At 37.1% G+C, this 17835-nt stretch overlaps 2 protein-coding genes across 2 annotated transcripts in view; one reads left to right on the plus strand and one right to left on the minus strand.

The window, feature by feature from the left end:
* The window catches only part of LOC144450959 (macrophage mannose receptor 1-like), a 22214-nt gene extending 9437 nt beyond the window's left edge, over positions 1 to 12777 (plus strand). The window contains exons 6-20 of the mRNA XM_078141716.1: positions 1035 to 1123; positions 2806 to 2941; positions 3248 to 3400; positions 4185 to 4273; positions 4810 to 4945; positions 5510 to 5662; positions 6465 to 6553; positions 8650 to 8785; positions 9201 to 9353; positions 9915 to 10003; positions 10275 to 10410; positions 10818 to 10970; positions 11323 to 11411; positions 11930 to 12065; positions 12773 to 12777. Coding sequence (XP_077997842.1) covers positions 1035 to 1123; positions 2806 to 2941; positions 3248 to 3400; positions 4185 to 4273; positions 4810 to 4945; positions 5510 to 5662; positions 6465 to 6553; positions 8650 to 8785; positions 9201 to 9353; positions 9915 to 10003; positions 10275 to 10410; positions 10818 to 10970; positions 11323 to 11411; positions 11930 to 12065; positions 12773 to 12777 — 1742 coding nt within the window. The remainder of the gene's footprint in view (positions 1 to 1034; positions 1124 to 2805; positions 2942 to 3247; positions 3401 to 4184; positions 4274 to 4809; positions 4946 to 5509; positions 5663 to 6464; positions 6554 to 8649; positions 8786 to 9200; positions 9354 to 9914; positions 10004 to 10274; positions 10411 to 10817; positions 10971 to 11322; positions 11412 to 11929; positions 12066 to 12772) is intronic.
* A 745-nt stretch (positions 12778 to 13522) lies between these two features.
* Positions 13523 to 15730, minus strand: LOC144450878 (uncharacterized). The gene is made up of 2 exons (XM_078141625.1): positions 15668 to 15730; positions 13523 to 15062 (listed from the first exon to the last, which is right to left on the minus strand). The coding sequence occupies exon 2, from the start codon at positions 15030 to 15032 to the stop codon at positions 14088 to 14090; it is 945 nt and encodes a 314-aa protein (XP_077997751.1). The 5' UTR covers positions 15033 to 15062; positions 15668 to 15730; the 3' UTR covers positions 13523 to 14087.
* Positions 15731 to 17835: the final 2105 nt, after the last annotated feature.

Genomic DNA, 17835 nt, shown 5'->3' on the forward strand with positions numbered 1-17835 from the left:
GTATGTATTGGAGGACGAGGCAATCATAATGGATGAATAAATAGATTGATGAATGGACTGGGGGATGGATAGGTAGATAGATGGTTGGTTGGATGCATTGCTGGATAAATAGATAGACAGATGATTGGTTGGTTGGTTGGCTGTATGGATGGTTGGGTGGATAAATGGCAGGATGGACTGGTGGATGGTGGGTAGGGTCGCTGGATGAAGGGATGGGTGTATGGTAGAAGAATGGATGTATGTACATGTATGTGTGGTAGATGGAAGGATGGATGGATGATGAATAAATAAATCATCAATAAATGAATGAATGAATGAATAAATGGATGGATGGATGGTAGAGTAGATGGTTGAATGAATTGGTGGATGTTGGCAAAGACGGATCGATGGAGTGAGTGAGACAGACAGACAGAGGCTGCTGCTGCTGGCAGAGCAAGAGTGAGATATAGGAAAAGATAAACAGTTGCAGTGATACAAGGAAAGGCAGCGAAGGTGAAAGAAGTAAGGGAAACATAGAGAGGAACAGACAGACGGGCACACAGACAGACAGACAGACAGACAGACAGACAGACAGACAGACAGACAGACAGACGGGCAGACAGACAGACAGACAGCCAGACAGCCAACCAGCCAACCAGACAGACAGACAGACAGACAGACAGACAGACAGACAGACAGACAGACAGACAGACAGTCAGACAGACAGACAGACAGACAGACAGACAGACAGACAGACAGACAGACAGACAGACAGACAGACAGACAGACAGACAGACAGACAGGCAGGCAGGCAGGCAAAGTAACAGAGAGTGAGATAGGAACGCAAATATCTTGAAGTGTATGAATGAGTCATTGGTCAATTACAATCTGTTAAGTATGCAATACAACTATAGTTCCTCCAACCTGTCATTGAACACAATTTTTACTATACCACCTCAGTGTTATATCACTCTTGATCACAGTTCAAAACGATTAATTCTAATCTATTTACCTAATTCAGAAAAATGACTTCTCGTCTATTTTGTCAATAAAAGGTTTGGCGATAGCTGGTGAATCGCATCTATGGATAGGACTCGATGACACAGATGTGGAAGGAGAAATGAAATGGGCAGATAATTCACTGGTAAAACACTTTACAACAATACATAGTTTACGTGTAGACTTGAGATTGATGTAACTTTGTCTTTAACAGACATTTACACCGAATTCCATCAAGAGGAACAAATTATGAATATTATATCATTTATACATTTGTTGCCTGGCTATGAGGGCACCAGTAGAAATCAATATATTACCCAAATGGATATTCTGCCGCAACTATTTCCAGACACTGACAACTGGGGGGTGCCGTTTCTACATAACAGCATCAGGGGTAATATGACATCTACTAGCCCAAATAAGGCCAGGCAATAAGTGTTTTATAACACATATCCACTGTAAAAGCAAATCACCGAAAAGATGCTAGATGGCTTTTGCCTTACAGTAAATAGAACACGACTAGTGCCTCACTCTAGCTACATGTATTCAAATCGAGGTCACAATGGGTTACTAGTCCATATCACGTGACACGATCTAAACCAATAACTGAAGGCTGTATGAAATGATGTTATAAATTGAATTAAGATATAATTTACTGGGAAATAATATTACTACTGTTTGAACATATCTCTGGTACAATACCTCTTGTCACTAGAGGTTTGAGATTTAACGATGCCTGTCAGGGGATAAAGAATTGTGACAGTCACTGTAGGATCTACTAGTCCTACCTCTGTCACTCCCTGTCCGATCACTCAAGCTACTTGAGAGACGCGTTGTTATAAAGTTCAAAGTCTTTATTTGCTGTCCATTGTAGCGTCCTATACGAACGCTGTATAACTGACAAACGAATAACGAACAAACGATTCTACAAGGAAATACAAACGGAAATTTCCTTTCAATTATATTTATGCCGTCTAATAACGAACTTGCAATCCAGACTGAGCATGCTCAGATGCAACGCAAAGGACTAAGGGATTATCTGAGGTTATCGAAATACCTAATCTGGGTCTACCGATAAAATAAACCTCCCACAATGGTCAGGGTAACTATGAATTGATTATTTGTGGTTAAAAACAATGTATCAACATTGTTTATAATGCTAATTGATGAGTATTTATTATCACATTTCCCATGATGCAACATTCAACATAGCGGGTTTGCAAGTTCCCTATTACATGAAATATATTTGCATGTCTGACTGACTCAAAATTAGTACTTTGAACAAATAGGCTTAGCTTGCTGTCTTTTGAAACGTGTTTGGCCACACCCAAATTGCGACGTGTAGGTCCAGTACATTGCTTCGTAAGAATTCTGACTTCATTTTCACTTGGAATTTAACTGGAACAAAAACTCACCTTAGACAGTAGGCGTCTTCAGGGGGACAAAGTAAGTTGGCCGCTGCTGTTGGCTATAATGACAAACGACCTCCCACCAGGGACTCTGAGCATAAACTAAAACTATAAAAGATCTCGACATAAAGTTACAGACTAAAGCGGTCAATTTAAATATTACTATAGTACAGGTGTACGTATAGAAATCCAGCCAATCAGCGCAGCACTTACAGTCACATCAGGTATATAAGAATCGTATGAATCTTATCTATTGTTCTGAGATGAAATTAACAGCTTTCATTCAATTGTATTGTTAATGTACATGAAGTATCTGAACCTACTTTCTACTCACATCTAATTATAGGTAAATACTGCAACACTGATTATTAACTCCGTGATTCATACTTGCCTGAGTAATTTTATGTATTTGTTTCAGGTGACATATTCAGATTGGATTGGTGCAGAACCAAACAATGGCGGGGGCAATGAGGACTGTGCTCATTTAAGATCTTCTGATGGCAAATGGAATGATATGTCATGTTCAAACAAGAATGGTTTTATTTGTGAAGATGGTATGCTTTAAATTTCACTTGATCACAAAATGATAGCGGTGGGATAACTAGCAAGGTGAAAATAAACTCAAGCAAAAATGTTAATATGATAGATGTATCGTATTTAAGGCTGTGATGTAAGTCTTATTCCAGTTTGTGTGTCTTAGGCTCAAAATGTTATGTTATATGCTGTTCAATGCTATGGTTTTTTTTCAATCAGGTAGATGGGATCATCTTAAATGACTGCACAAGAATGTATTATAATGCAGCGTTGCTGTTCAATCGAAATTAAATCAATGTGTCTCACATTACATGATCTTTTTTTAGGACCTCTACTGCAATGGCAGAATTCCAATGGAGTCTCCTACTACATCAACCAAGACAGTAGTTACACGTATGATGAAGCTAAACAATTCTGTGAAGATATGTCAACTCACCTCGTGATCATCAACAGTGATGAAGAAAATACATATCTAAAAGGTGAGACAGACGACAGACAGACAGACAGACAGACAGACAGACAGACAGACAGACAGACAGACAGACATATTCAGCCAGCCAACCAACCAATCAACCAACCAACCAACCAACCAACCAATCAATCAAACAGGCAGACGGACAGACAAGAGACAGACATAGACAATAAAACACTTTCTGCAATGAAACAGAAATAGACAAACAGACAGACAGACAGAAATTAACACAGAGAGACGAAGAGACAAGATACATGAAGACAGTAAATAAACATTGAGACAGGCAGTCAGCAACCTTGAGATTCAAGTGAGATAGAGAAATTGAGGAGAGAGAGACGAGGAAGCATACTGAGCAAAATCTACAAACAGTCATAGGCACACCTAGAGAGCAGTACCGACATGCGATGAGATCACACGAGACAGCTACAGACAGACAGACAGACAGACAGACAGACAGACAGGTAGATAAAGAGAGACAGGTAGATAGAGACAACGGGAGAGAGGCAGACAGGCACAACATACATACATACATACATACATACATACATACATACATACATACATACATACATACATGTACATACATACATACAAGCGGACAGTCTCTATTAGACTGTACTTATTCAAGTAAAGCTTGTTAACATGAACTATAACTATCTACCTATAAATATCTACATGTATTTAGTTTGTTATAAGACCTCTTCAATTTGTTATAAATTGTAATTAGTAGACAGATTGGATTATGTACAGGAATATTCACAATTTGGTGTTGTCTATTTTTTTAATGAAAGATTTGGCAATAGCTGGTGAATCGCACCTATGGATCGGGCTGGATGACATCACCGTGGAAGGAGAAATGAAATGGGCAGATAATTCATTGGTAAAAAGATTGATGAATTATAACTAACATATATCTATATTTGATCTTTATTTCTTTATTTCTTTCTTTCTTTATTTATTTAAAATGAATTATTCATGAACGGGGACACTTTCACACGGGTACGGTTGGGGTTCAGTAGCTGACATTCTACCCAACAAGGATGAGAGTAGAAGGCAACACATATTTGGATTTAGAGAATAACAATTAAATGTTTAATGAAAATAAACAAATGAGTAATAAGCATAAAAATAGTGCCAATGGCGTTGTAGCACAACTGTACAGCTAGAATTACATGCTATTTCACTCGGACTTCGGCCTCGGGAAATAGCATGTGATTTTGGTAACTCACAGTCACGAGGGAGTAATAAACGGATGCTATAGCCCTCATGGCCAGGCAATATGTGTTCAATATTAGGACGTTGTGATATCAGAAATGATATGTAAATGTTAAAAGTCATGAAGAACGTTGCTATTGATAGAGACTTAAACACATGAATTGGAATTTTGTTAACGTAGACACCTACACATTCTTTCAGATGACGTATTCAGACTGGAGATCTGGAGAACCAAACAATAGCGGGGGCAATGAGGACTGTGGTCATTTAAGACGTGGTGATGGCAAATGGAATGATATGTCATGCTCAGAAAATAATGGTTTTATCTGCGAAAAGGGTAGGTTACTGCCCAGCTGGGTCATAAAATAATAGCAATATGTCATTGTTACTGATCAAATCATATCTACACACAGTTCATTACAGCTTTAATTATTTACTTGTTTTCCTGTATATGTATTCTTTATCATGGTTTATTATCTATTAGTAAAATATCTTTTTAAATTTGTCATTGCGGAATGACGTGTCTGAATTCTTCAGCCAGTGAGACAGTCGTACATTTTACCACACAATACAAAAATGTACATATACCTCTTGTTGTAACATTAAGATCTTTCAAGCAAGGAAGAACGGTGGGATAACTAGCAAGGTGAAAATAAACTCGAGCAAAAATGTTAGTATGATAGGTGTATCGTATTTAAGGCTGTGATGTAAGTCTTATTCCAGTTTGTGTGTCTTAGGCTCAAAATGTTATGTTATATGCTGTTCAATGCTATGGTTTTTTTTCAATCAGGTAGATGGGAGCATCTTAAATGACTGCACGAGAATGTATTATAATGCAGCGTTGCTGTTCAATCAATCGATATTTAATGCATTGTGTCTCACATTACATGATCTTTTTTAGGACCTCTACTGCAATGGCAGAATTCCAATGGAGTCTCCTACTACATAAACCAAGACAGTAGTTACACGTATGATGAAGCCAAACAATTCTGTGAAGATATGTCAACTCACCTCGTGATCATCGACGATGATGAAGAAAATACATATCTAAAAGGTGAGGCAGCAGACAGACAGACAGACAGACAGACAGACAGACAGACATACAGACAGATTCAGCCAGCCAACCAACCAACCAACCAACCAACCAACCAACCAATCAAGCAGGCAGGCAGACGGATGGACAGACAAGAGACAGACATAGACAATGAAACACTTTCTGCAATGAAACAGAAATAGACAAACAAACAGACAGAAATTAACACAGAGAGACGAAGAGACAAGATACATGCAGACAGTAAATAAACGTTGAGACAGGCAGTCAGCAACCTTGAGATTCAAGTGAGATATAGAAATTGAGGAGAGACAGACAAGGGAGCATAATGAGCAAAATCTACAAACAGTCATAGGCACACCGAGAGAGCAGTACCGACATGCGATGAGATCACACGAGACAGCTACAGACAGACAGACAGACAGACAGACAGACAGACAGGTAGAAAAAGAGAGACCGACAGGGAGATAAAGAGAGACAGATAGATAGAGACAACGGGAGAGAGGCAGACAGACACAGCAGGCAGACATACATACATACATACATACATACATACATACATACATGTACATACATACATACATACATACATACATACATACATACATACATACAGTCTCTATTAGACTGTACTTATTCAAGTAAAGCCTGTTAACATGAAATATAACTATCTACCTATAAATATCTACATGTATTTAGTTTGTTATAAGACCTCTTCAATTTGTTATAAATTGTAATTATTAGACAGATTGGATTATGTACTGGAATATTCACAATTTGGTGTTGTCTATTTTTTTAATGAAAGATTTGGCAATAGCTGGTAGATCGCACCTATGGATCGGACTGGATGACATCACTGTGGAAGGAGAAATGAAATGGGCAGATAATTCATTGGTAAAAAGATTGATGAATTATAACTAACATATATCTATATTTGTTCTTTATTAATTTGAAATGAATTATTCATGAACGGGGACACTTTCACCCAGGGTAGGCGTAAGAAATGTCATTGACAAATGCAAATTAAAGCAACATCCAATCAGGAGTCAGTAAATCAATCCCATACGCTGAACTTTTAGCGAAATATAAATTATATTAGTGTGCGGTAGCAACAGAAGGAAAATATCGAGATACGGGTATGGGAACGAATGTAGAGCACAAAGTTTATTGACATTTTGTTACTGTAACTCTCTCGGCCCGCTCAAAGGTACATGCTAGTGAAAGGAGCAATGAAAGAATTAATTTCTAAACACACACGGGCACGGTTCTGTTGATACAGTTGTTCTAGTCTCAACCCACTCTTGTCCCAGCTTGGCATAGTTCTCCTTCATATCTTGCTGCAGAAGTTTAACTTGGCTTTCCTGGTTGTACACTGTTTCTGTTAAAGCAGATATGCCCTCCGCTGTTCATTGTAACAGCTTCATCTGTTGGTCACCACTATCCATTGTATTCACTCTATCATCAGTGGCCTGAACAGCTTCATCTGTTGATCACCACTATCCATTGTATTCACTCTATCATCAGTGGCCTGAACAGCTTCATCTGTTGGTCGCCACTATCCATTGTATTCACTCTATCATCAGTGGCCTGAACAGCTTCATCTGTTGGTTACCACTATCCATTGTATTCACTCTATCATCAGTGGCCTGAACAGCTTCATCTGTTGGTCGCCACTATCCATTGTATTCACTCTATCATCAGTGGCCTGAACAGCTTCATCTGTTGGTCGCCACTATCCATTGTATTCACTCTATCATCAGTGGCCTGAACAGCTTCATCTGTTGGTCGCCACTATCCATTGTATTCACTCTATCATCAGTGGCCTGTTGAGCCCTACCAGTCACTGTTCTAACAACCTGGCCTCACGTCGTAATACATCAATGTTACGACACTGTTTCTATAGATGCCACACACCACTGACCACTCTCATCTCTTAAGGTCCTCAGTTTCATATAGTGTAACATCCATGTGTGCTGGTGAAATACCACCCATCTCATCACTAGGTCCAAGTACATCTCTAGCCTAATACCATTCAGAATGACCCTCACTTTGTATATTGGTATAAAATCTTTGAAGAAGGGCATGTCCAGTTTGAACTGTACAATATATATATCACGAGGCATATCCATCACTGTCTGACCAGCAAATCCCCTTAATGAATATATCACTGTCATAGTAATCAACCAAGGACCTCATATGAGCTCCTTCTCTACATAAATATTCAACATCATACTTCCAAATTTAAAAGTTCACATCCCCTTTCAGATCCCCAGAGCATAATGGTAATGTAGGTTGATTATACAATGGGAGTTGCCTTAAAAAGGCATACTCATACTTTGGTATCATTTAAAGTGTACAATTCACATTGCACTGTCTAATTTCTCTCTTTTTCTTAGCAATCTCATCTTAGTTTCTCTGTAACTCTTTGCGTGACTCTATCTTCTTTCTCTCTCCCTCTAATTAAATCAAGCTGTTTTGATTCTTTCTTTAATTTATCAAAAAGTAGTCATCCATTCTTTGACATAATTTGTTCTTTCACGAGTTTCTTTTACTGCCTGTCATGACTATCCTCTGTTTCCTGTGTTACTCTTTACCCCTTGACCTCTCCTGTGTGTGATTGCATGACTGTACTATGACCTTCCTCCATATCAGTCCAATGTGCTACATTAGGTTGTCATAGTCTGCTGCGAGGTGTCTGTCTACGAAACATCAGGAAGTGCGCCACCAGTAGCCATACAGCCTCACATGCAATGAAGATCCCAAGTGATTCACCATGCTGATCCATGTTAGGTATAGGTGTTCATTTGCTGAATGATTATCCAATTACATATTCAGCTCTGTTGTTATCATTGCAATATCATTAGGCTGTTGCTATGTGCGTGGTCATGTTGCTAGACATATTTTCATATATAGTTTGAATGTTCGTTAACTTGTCTATGAATCCTTCACGTTATCTTTGCGATACATCATCACATGGCCGTTGATTTCAGGTGACATATTCAGATTGGTTTGGTCGAGAACCAAACAATGGCGGGGGCAATGAGGACTGTGGTCATTTAAGATCTTCTGATGGCAAATGGAATGATATGGCATGTACAAGGAAGTTTGGTTTTATCTGCGAAAAAGGTTGGAAATTATCCTTGTTCATAAAATGATAGCAATATGTCATTGTTACTGATCAAATATCTACACACAGTTCATAACAGCTTAGATTATTTACTTGTTTTCGTATGTATGTATTTTTTTATCAAGGTTTATTATCTATTTAGCACATTATCTTTTTAAATTTGTTATTGTGGAATGAAGTGTGTGAGATTTAAGTTCAACCAGTAAGACAGGGGTGTAAGTCATCAACATAGTCACTGAAAACATATATTGCCTTGTAAGTGTAGTTGACTCGTTAATATTGAACTCTAAACTTAGTCAACACATGAGTAAATCAAACATGGAAAGATTCATGTGAACAAATATCTCCATGGTACCAGTACTGAAACTGACTCAGAGTTTCTCAGTTACCATGGTTATGATGATCCTTTATCAGGTCCCCTACTGCAGTGGAACAATTTTAATGGAAATAATTACTTCGTCAACTACGCCAAACAATATACCTATGGTGAAGCAACTCAATTCTGTGACAGCGTATCGAGTCATCTCGTAATAATCGACAATGATGAAGAAAATACATATTTGAAAGGTGAGAGAGAGAAAGAGAAAGAGAACGAGAGAGAGAGAGAGAGAGAGAGAGAGAGAGAGAGAGAGAGAGAGAGAGAGAGAGAGAGAGAGAGAGAGAGAGAGAGAGAGAGAGAGAGAGAGAGGGGGGGAGAGAGAGAGCTTGAACACACAGTTAGACTGTAAGCATATCTTTCTATAACTAAGAATATACCGCTTTAGTGCATAATTTAACAGCGCGTTAAATATACTCTCAATCGCCATGTTTATTTAATTCAGTCAAACCATCGACAGAGCTGGGTAGAGTAAGTCACAGATAAGTAAAGTAGCAGGGAGAAAATGTTCATTTTGTCTTGAGTGAAGATGGCTTAGCATACGTTAGTCTGTCATTGATCAAGTATATATGTATTGTAACTGTAATGTGCATTACTAGTATGTCTATATGTTTTAGTTTGTTATTAGGCCACTTCAATGAATTACCAATACAATGTGTAAAATCGTTTAATAAAAAATCCATTTTGTTTTATATCACATTCATCTAATTTTCATTGAGCAATAATTTGTTGTCTAATTTGTTAAATGAAAGATTTGGCGATAGCTGGTGGATCACAGTTATGGATAGGACTGGATGACATCGACGTGGAAGGGGAAATGAAATGGGCTGACGATTCACGGGTAAAAAGAATGTTTAATCAATAACAAATATATATATATATATATATATATATATATATATATATATATATATATATATATATATATATATATATACATACATACATACATACACACACACACATACACACACACATATATATATATATATATATTGAGATATCAGAAATGATATGTAAATGTTAAAAGTCATTAAGAACGTTGCTATTGACAGAGACTTAAGCACATGAATTGGAATTTTGTTAACATAGACATCTACTCATTCTTTCAGATGACGTATTCAGGCTGGAAAAAAGGAGAACCAAACAATTTCGGGGGCAATGAGGACTGTGGTAATATAAGACCTGCTGATGGCACATGGAATGATATGTCATGCTCAAAACATAATGGTTTTATCTGCGAAAAGGGTAGGTTACTACCCTTGGTCATAAAAATAATAGCAATATGTCATTGTTACTGATCAAAGCATATATACCCACAGTTCATTACAGCTTTAATTATTTACTTGTTTTCCTGTATATGTATTCTTTATCATGGTTTATTATCTATTAGTAAAATATCTTTTTAAATTTGTTATTGCGGAATGACGTGTCTGAATTCTTCAGCCAGTGAGACAGTCGTACATTTTACCATCATAGTGGTAAACTGATTTATAGATGTTCTTGATATTACTTGTGAGAAAGTAACGCTAAGCTTAACCATTAGATGAGCAATTTAATCATGAAAGAACTCACGAGAATTAATGTTAGCTATGCTACGGAAATTAAACATTGAATTTCTTAATTGCCATATATATTTGCATGACCTTTTACAGGTCCATTACTGCAATGGAAGAATTTTAATGGAAACTCTTACCACATCAAAGATGACAATATTTATACATATGATGAAGCCAGGCAATTCTGTGAAGATATATCAAGTCATCTCGCAGTCATCGACAATGATGAAGAAAATACATATTTGAAAGGTGAGAGAGAGAGAGAGACAGACAGACAGACAGACAGACAGACAGACAGACAGAGTAACAGAGACAGAAAATGGGAGACAGATAGTAACAGATGGAGAGACAGAGATGGCGAGGCAGGAGGGAGAGTACTGGACAGATGGACAAACGGAGATACAAAATGTAAACAGAGAGAGAGAGAGAGAGAGAGAGAGAGAGAGAGAGAGAGAGAGAGAGAGAGAGAGAGAGAGAGAGAGAGAGAGAGAGAGAGAGAGAGAGAGAGAGAGAGGGGGGGGGGTGCGGACGGAAGGACCGATGGACAAACAGACAGGGACATTCAGCAATAATTCGTTCTTTTCCATTTTATCAATGAAAGATTTAGCGATAGCTAGTGTAAGGCATCTGTGGATCGGACTGGATGACATCGATGTCGAAGGAGAAATGAAGTGGGTAGATGGATCACAGGTAAAAACATTCTTAACCAATAACAAATATATATGTATAGTTATTTTTAATTTGATTGAAATGGTATAAATATGACTTAGTCATTAACTGGGACATCTACACTGGTTTCTATGGTTACGATGAGACTAGTTTGTACCCTTGTAGTTTTCGTATGTACATTTTGAGATATTCAAAGTGTAACCGAGTATTGTTATAGTTGATATGAGAAAAGACTATAGGAAAGATATTGTAAAACATCTTTTGAATACATCTCTTGCAACCTGTCCTCTCCAACTGACTCACAAGGTCTGACATTTAACGACAAACGGGATGTAACAATAGATAGTCCACGTGACATGTGACACAACAACCATATCATGTCGATTCATCATTCAAAAATTTGATGGACCGTTATTGATTGTATGTTTCATAATCAATAATCATATTGACATAAAAATTAACAAAGTTGTAAATCCCAATGATTTGAAACATATTTGTACAAAAAAATGTAGATAAATTCATGTATGACGTGATTTCAGGTGACATATTCAGATTGGTATGGTCGAGAACCAAACAATGGCGGGGGCAATGAGGACTGTGGTCATTTAAGATCTTCTGATGGCAAATGGAATGATATGGCATGTTCCAAGAAGAATGGTTTTATCTGCGAAAAAGGTAGGCAAAGGCAACTAATGATCATTGACCATCACTTTCTTTTGATGTAGTGAATGGGAGCATGTACACAGAATGTGCTATTTTGAGATAGGTAGCTATGAAAAACATACTCACTGACAATGTCAAAAGGACGTTTGTCTAACTATTATGGGGGAGAAGGATAGGAGACTATCACGAAGCAAAAGGGTGCTATTGTTTACTCGAGCGATGTGGTTTGGCATTTAATTATTACATTGAAATCTTGACACTGATGTCAATGACAAGGAGTATGTGTAAATGTCAGAGTGAGACTTAACATTTCCAGTAAAACGTTTTTCAAATTGTTGAAAAAGTAAGAATTCAACATACTTTAGTCATTTCTTTTGCTCAAGAGTGTATACTTTTAAGATATGTACTGACGTTTGAAACTTAGCATACCACTACTTATACTTCAGACCTATTACTAGAGTCACATTTCATCAGAGAGGGTTTGATTTCACGTTAACTGGATTTTGTCCTCTGTCTCTTTCCATTGTTTAATTTATGGTGTTAACTTTGACTCTGAACATGAACTTAATGCTTAATCTTTCAATGTGTAATACCACAAGGAGAATCGTGTTCCATTCACTATCGAACGTGATACTGTTCGTAATACTTATTTGTTCAGAGTACAAACATTTCACTAAATATTATCTCATTTCATGCTTTTCCTGTTCTATTTTTTACAGATTAAATCATTCAGGTTCTACTGCTATTTACCAAATGGTGAACAAATGGCTGTGGTTGCTTCAATGGGTACTTTATTGTTCTCTCTTTCAAACCAATCGGTTTCAGTCGGGGAAAATTTGAGTAATACAGCTAGTGTGTCAAGTAATTATTTTCATGAAATTATGATATGGTTACAACATTGATGTTAATGCGTGATCTTGAAAATGTAATTTTGAAATCGATGGGTTGACTGAATAAAATAAACCTGGTGATTGGGCGTATACCTGATGTCTCATGAAACTATGCACTAATGGAAGTGGTTATTGGTAGAAACGGTGGGAATTAAATCTATGTTCCTAAATCTATATTCCCAAATCTATGCGCTCGCTCGCTCTCGCTCTCTCTCTCTCTCTCTCTCTCTCTCTCTCTCTCTCTCTCTCTCTCTCTCTCTCTCTCTCTCTCTCTCTCTCTCTCTCTCTCTCTCTCTCTCTCTCTCTCTCTCTCTCTCTCTCTCTCTCTCTCTCTCTCTCTCTCTCTCTCTCTCTCTCTCTCAACAATGAAAAAGTTATTCGGTTATTGCCCACGTCTTAGTGGCTTTAATTATGTCCACAGTATGGATGGCTGGACATAACCACCAGTATTTTCCTTCCTTTGCCCAGGATATATCGTATCATTTTCATTTACTTAGGGGAACATAACATCATTGTTAGTACCCACTTTGTTTCACATTCGCTATAAATAAATAGTCGTTATATTTGAGTTGTTGGGGTCAAAGGTTAGAAAATTGCACTCTACAAACACTTACGATACAGTCAAAATGAGATGATGAAACGTGTCTGGTAATAATACTAATAACAAGTACTATTGCATTTATTTGAAAAGAACATTCACAGTTTTGGTTGTGAGTACAACATGTTCATCGTCATATGGAAATCCATATTCTAAATAATAGCATTTAATTTGTAAGTGGGTGGACAATTGTGATGTTTGTGACGTTATTGAGCCATGTTAGGATGTTAATTGTTCCAAGGCAGACAAGAATTTTGTACATGCATAAAAAATGAACATTTTTAAAAATATTATTGTAAACCTAACAGGGAAAAGTATTTTTCTCTTTGCTTTTCATAAATGTGAGTAACTATTTCATATATCTTCAAATCCCACACGTTTCTCCTGGTGACTTCTTGCAGCTCAAAGTCAGTCAGTTTACTACTTGGTCGCTTTGCATTGGCATTCACATGAACTGCTTCATCCGGGCACTTTATACCTAACATGTAACACAACATATCTTGGGAAAGTTTGAAGTCTTCTAAAATTCCAACATATGCAAAATGGTTAAGCAAGTTTCTCTTTGCCGTTAGGAAGTGATTTTTCTGTTATTTCTGGTGCGTCTGTAACTCCAGGAATAGAAGCGCCATCACGTGCTTCAAACGAATCGTCGTTATCTCGGTGATCACCAAATTGTAATAAACGTACCACGAAGTTGTCAGTCACATGAATATTACAACCTTTCGTCATCATCAAAAAATCGGTGATATTTTTACTTTTCCTTACTTCTTTGTTCTCATTTGGAAAATTCCTCAAATAATAGTATTGGGATATAAAGCGATCTATTGGATGACGAAACCATGCAAAATAAAGGAATGGTCTGTTGGGATAGGCGAACTGATGAAGTCCGTAAACACGTTTTGAAATCATAAATACTCGATCACTTGTTGACCCGAGGTCATAGGCTAAACTGTAGAAATCTAAACAGTGACGAATATCATGTACTTTGCGTCTACCATAGATGGTTTTGGAGAGTTGAACCACAAAGTTATTTATAGACGTTCCTCCACATTTAGGGATATGAAGGAAGGCTACAGATGCTAATTTATACAAATGGTCCTGCTGGAGAGTGTGGTTTTGTAGAAAGTAATTCGGTAAGGGTTCTTGCCCCCGTCTTAGTGGTTTTAAACATGTCCAGAGTATATCATGGATTGTCGGACAAAACCACCAACGTTTTCCTTTCTTTGCCAAGTTGTCATGGTAATGCTTTAAAGACTTAGAACATTTGAGTTCCTCTTCAGAAGCACCCCCGTCGGCCATATGACTACAATTTTCTTTCATTGACAATCGCAGTCCTAGATCCGTAAAAGTTTGTTCAACAAAGCTTTCGTTTGTCTTTCCTGATGCTGGAAGTTTTCCTAAGTCAGATTCGACATTCCATTTGATTATGTAGAACACGATGATACCCCAACTGACCATCACCAGGCAGATAAAATGAAATGACAATTTCATTTCCGTTTGCTTAAACTACCAGTTGTAAACCTACAAAATAAACCAAGTTTCACTTAGATGGGTATCACTTTCGTACACGTCGTTCTGTGGTCAAGTTGATTACTGTTCCAGTTTGTGTTTTGTACTGACAAAGTACGGTATATGGCAGAGTTCCATGACCCACGAGTGCAAGTGTGGCGTACTCGAGGTATTTGCGCGAGTGCTTGCAGTGTTCTCTATGGTTGCACTTTCAAGAGCGTAGCGACATACATACATACATACATACATACATACATACATACATACATACATGAACATATACTTAATTATATAACATTCGATCGTTCTTAATATGTCTAGTACACGTTCCTTAACAGTGCCAAATTTTGAGGTCAAAATACCCAGCGTTGGTTATGTGAATGAAGTGATTAGGAAGTCAGTTGAATCGCTACCATGTCTTGGTTAGAAGTATATCGATTCACTAATATATCCTACGTTTGATATGTAGATATCTGTATTCTTACTTTTCATATATCCATCCTCCGCATACCAACATAAATTCATTACTAAGTCCTCTATTAACACTACATTTCAAGTTATAATCACTGTTGTTAAAATGACAAATTTTGTATAAACATGTGTCGTTATAAACTTACCTTAATGTTAATCCTACAGTTTAGACATACAATGCATATGTAGAAAGTACGATGTTCGTGTATGTGTACTAGAAGAGATAGGTTATCCAATTATGGAATGTTCGTTTACCTAGGGGAACAGTATGTAAAAGCTAATACCCTGCATGTTTTATGTTTGCTAAAAATAATTGTCATTATTTAGAATTGGAGTTATGAGGGCCGGGGCAATGGTTAGAAACAAGTATAGTTAGTTGTTAGTATCACCTGTGCTATGACAATAGGTTTGTGTCTACACAATTATTTCATCAAAGTCACGTGTCACCACCAGTTGGCTTTTGAATTAGGCCTGCTGTGCCTCTATGTTCAGGCTACACAAAAGATCCATTCCGACGCTCGACATATACCAGCTTTTACTAGACCCTCACAAAAATGTGCTCCAAATCCGTTGCTACTGAGACTGGTGACAGTATTCTCTGACTATAGTTCATCACTGTCACTTGAATGATTTTCCACTCAAAATGTCTATGTATTGTACTTTAGACTTGGATAATGCAGTTAATTAACTCAAACTGAGATCTATATTTCAGTTCTCAACAGTCAATATTTGTCGTTATCGTTATCGTTGTTGTTGTTGTTGTTGTTGTTGTTGTTGTTGTTGTAAAAATGTATACACTACAACTACCAGAATGCAGACTGGACATTTGTACAATTCAAAAGATTGATCCAGTGTGGAAGGTGGCCAGTGTCTCCAAAACACACATTATATGTTGGTATAAGTTGTATCATCAACACATTTATATTTAATGAATTATATCTGGTAAGTCATATATCAATTCTACAAACATGATTGGACCAAGTACTGATCCTTGAGGGACACCACGTGTCACATCATATCATCCCAAAAAACTGATTATTTACACATTTCCGTGCATGGTGTCGTCTCATCCTGTCTTTATTATATTACATCTAGAAATTTCCCCTGATTATCTACTGGTTTGTGATCAAATAAACAACTCGGTCAAATTACTAGTATAGATCTTCGGAGGAGACTAGTTGTAGGCTGATCTATGGTCAAAGTGTGTTACTTTGATTACAATTGAGATAAGTTATCAATTGGCGTTGATGTAACTACACTCACAGTAGGGAGGCGTCTCTGACAATCAATCCCTACAAGTTTTTATTTCAAATTATTTTAATTGATTGATTGATTGACTGACTGACTGACTGACTGACTGACTGACTGACTGACTGACTGACTGACTGACTGATTGATTGATTGATTGATCGATTGATTGATTGATTGATTGATTGATAAAGAAGTATGAAGCACTGTTACATGTGTGGCAAAATGTGAATTCCAAGGAGAATACCATACTCTTGATTACAGGGTTATTATATTTACATGACTAATGCACTGCTGTTACCTACTTGAATAATCTAATTAGGAGCATGAGGTGTTTGAAACTCTACAGAGTAACTCACCGATTGATATGTTTTGCGTTTTAAGACTTTATTTGGTCAGATTATTTTAGATTAATGTGTTTTGACTTTTCAGTTGATGAGTTTAAGTGTTAAATTTTGTAATGAGATATACATTGTTTTTATAGGTGTTTATTTTTTTATTTAAGTGCACTTATAGTTTGTGCATGTTGTGGTGTTTGTCTTGTACAGTGTGGAGCCTATAAATGGGACTCGTCCCGTAGGTCATCCTCAAACAAATAAATAAATAACATTTTTAGTTTGTGGTCGTTAGTTTTCTGATAGCTTGGTTTCCGTAGTAGTAGGCCTAGGCACTATGTGCTGCTTGTAAGTTTATTGTTGACGCTTAACCCTGTCTGTAAGATATATCACTATGAGTTATATTATCAATATGGTTCAGATGGTTGACATATCATCTTTAAATACGATGACGTGTTTGTTTGTTTGTGTGTTCTGCATATACTGTCCTAACCATCCGTTATTTAGCAGAAACGGGATATAGTTTTGGCGTATCGAGTTGCATCACTGTCTATCTTTTATAGAAAGATATCGTTCTTTTTGTTTCTCATAGATATCGACAACTGTGTCGTATAGCTTTAAATCCCAGGTATTTCTTCTGATAATTTCTTGTCGCTCAAACTCACCCAGCTCAGTGTTTGGTTTCTGACGATTTTCATATCTGTGAATTGCTATACTTGGACATTGCACAC

This window comes from Glandiceps talaboti, chromosome 20, assembly GCF_964340395.1.
Source record: "Glandiceps talaboti chromosome 20, keGlaTala1.1, whole genome shotgun sequence".
Lineage (NCBI taxonomy): Eukaryota > Metazoa > Hemichordata > Enteropneusta > Spengelidae > Glandiceps > Glandiceps talaboti.

Bases quoted from the DNA above. Each gene is read 5' to 3' on its own strand.
- LOC144450878 (XM_078141625.1), bottom strand. From the start codon at position 15,032: ATGAAATTGTCATTTCATTTTATCTGCCTGGTGATGGTCAGTTGGGGT.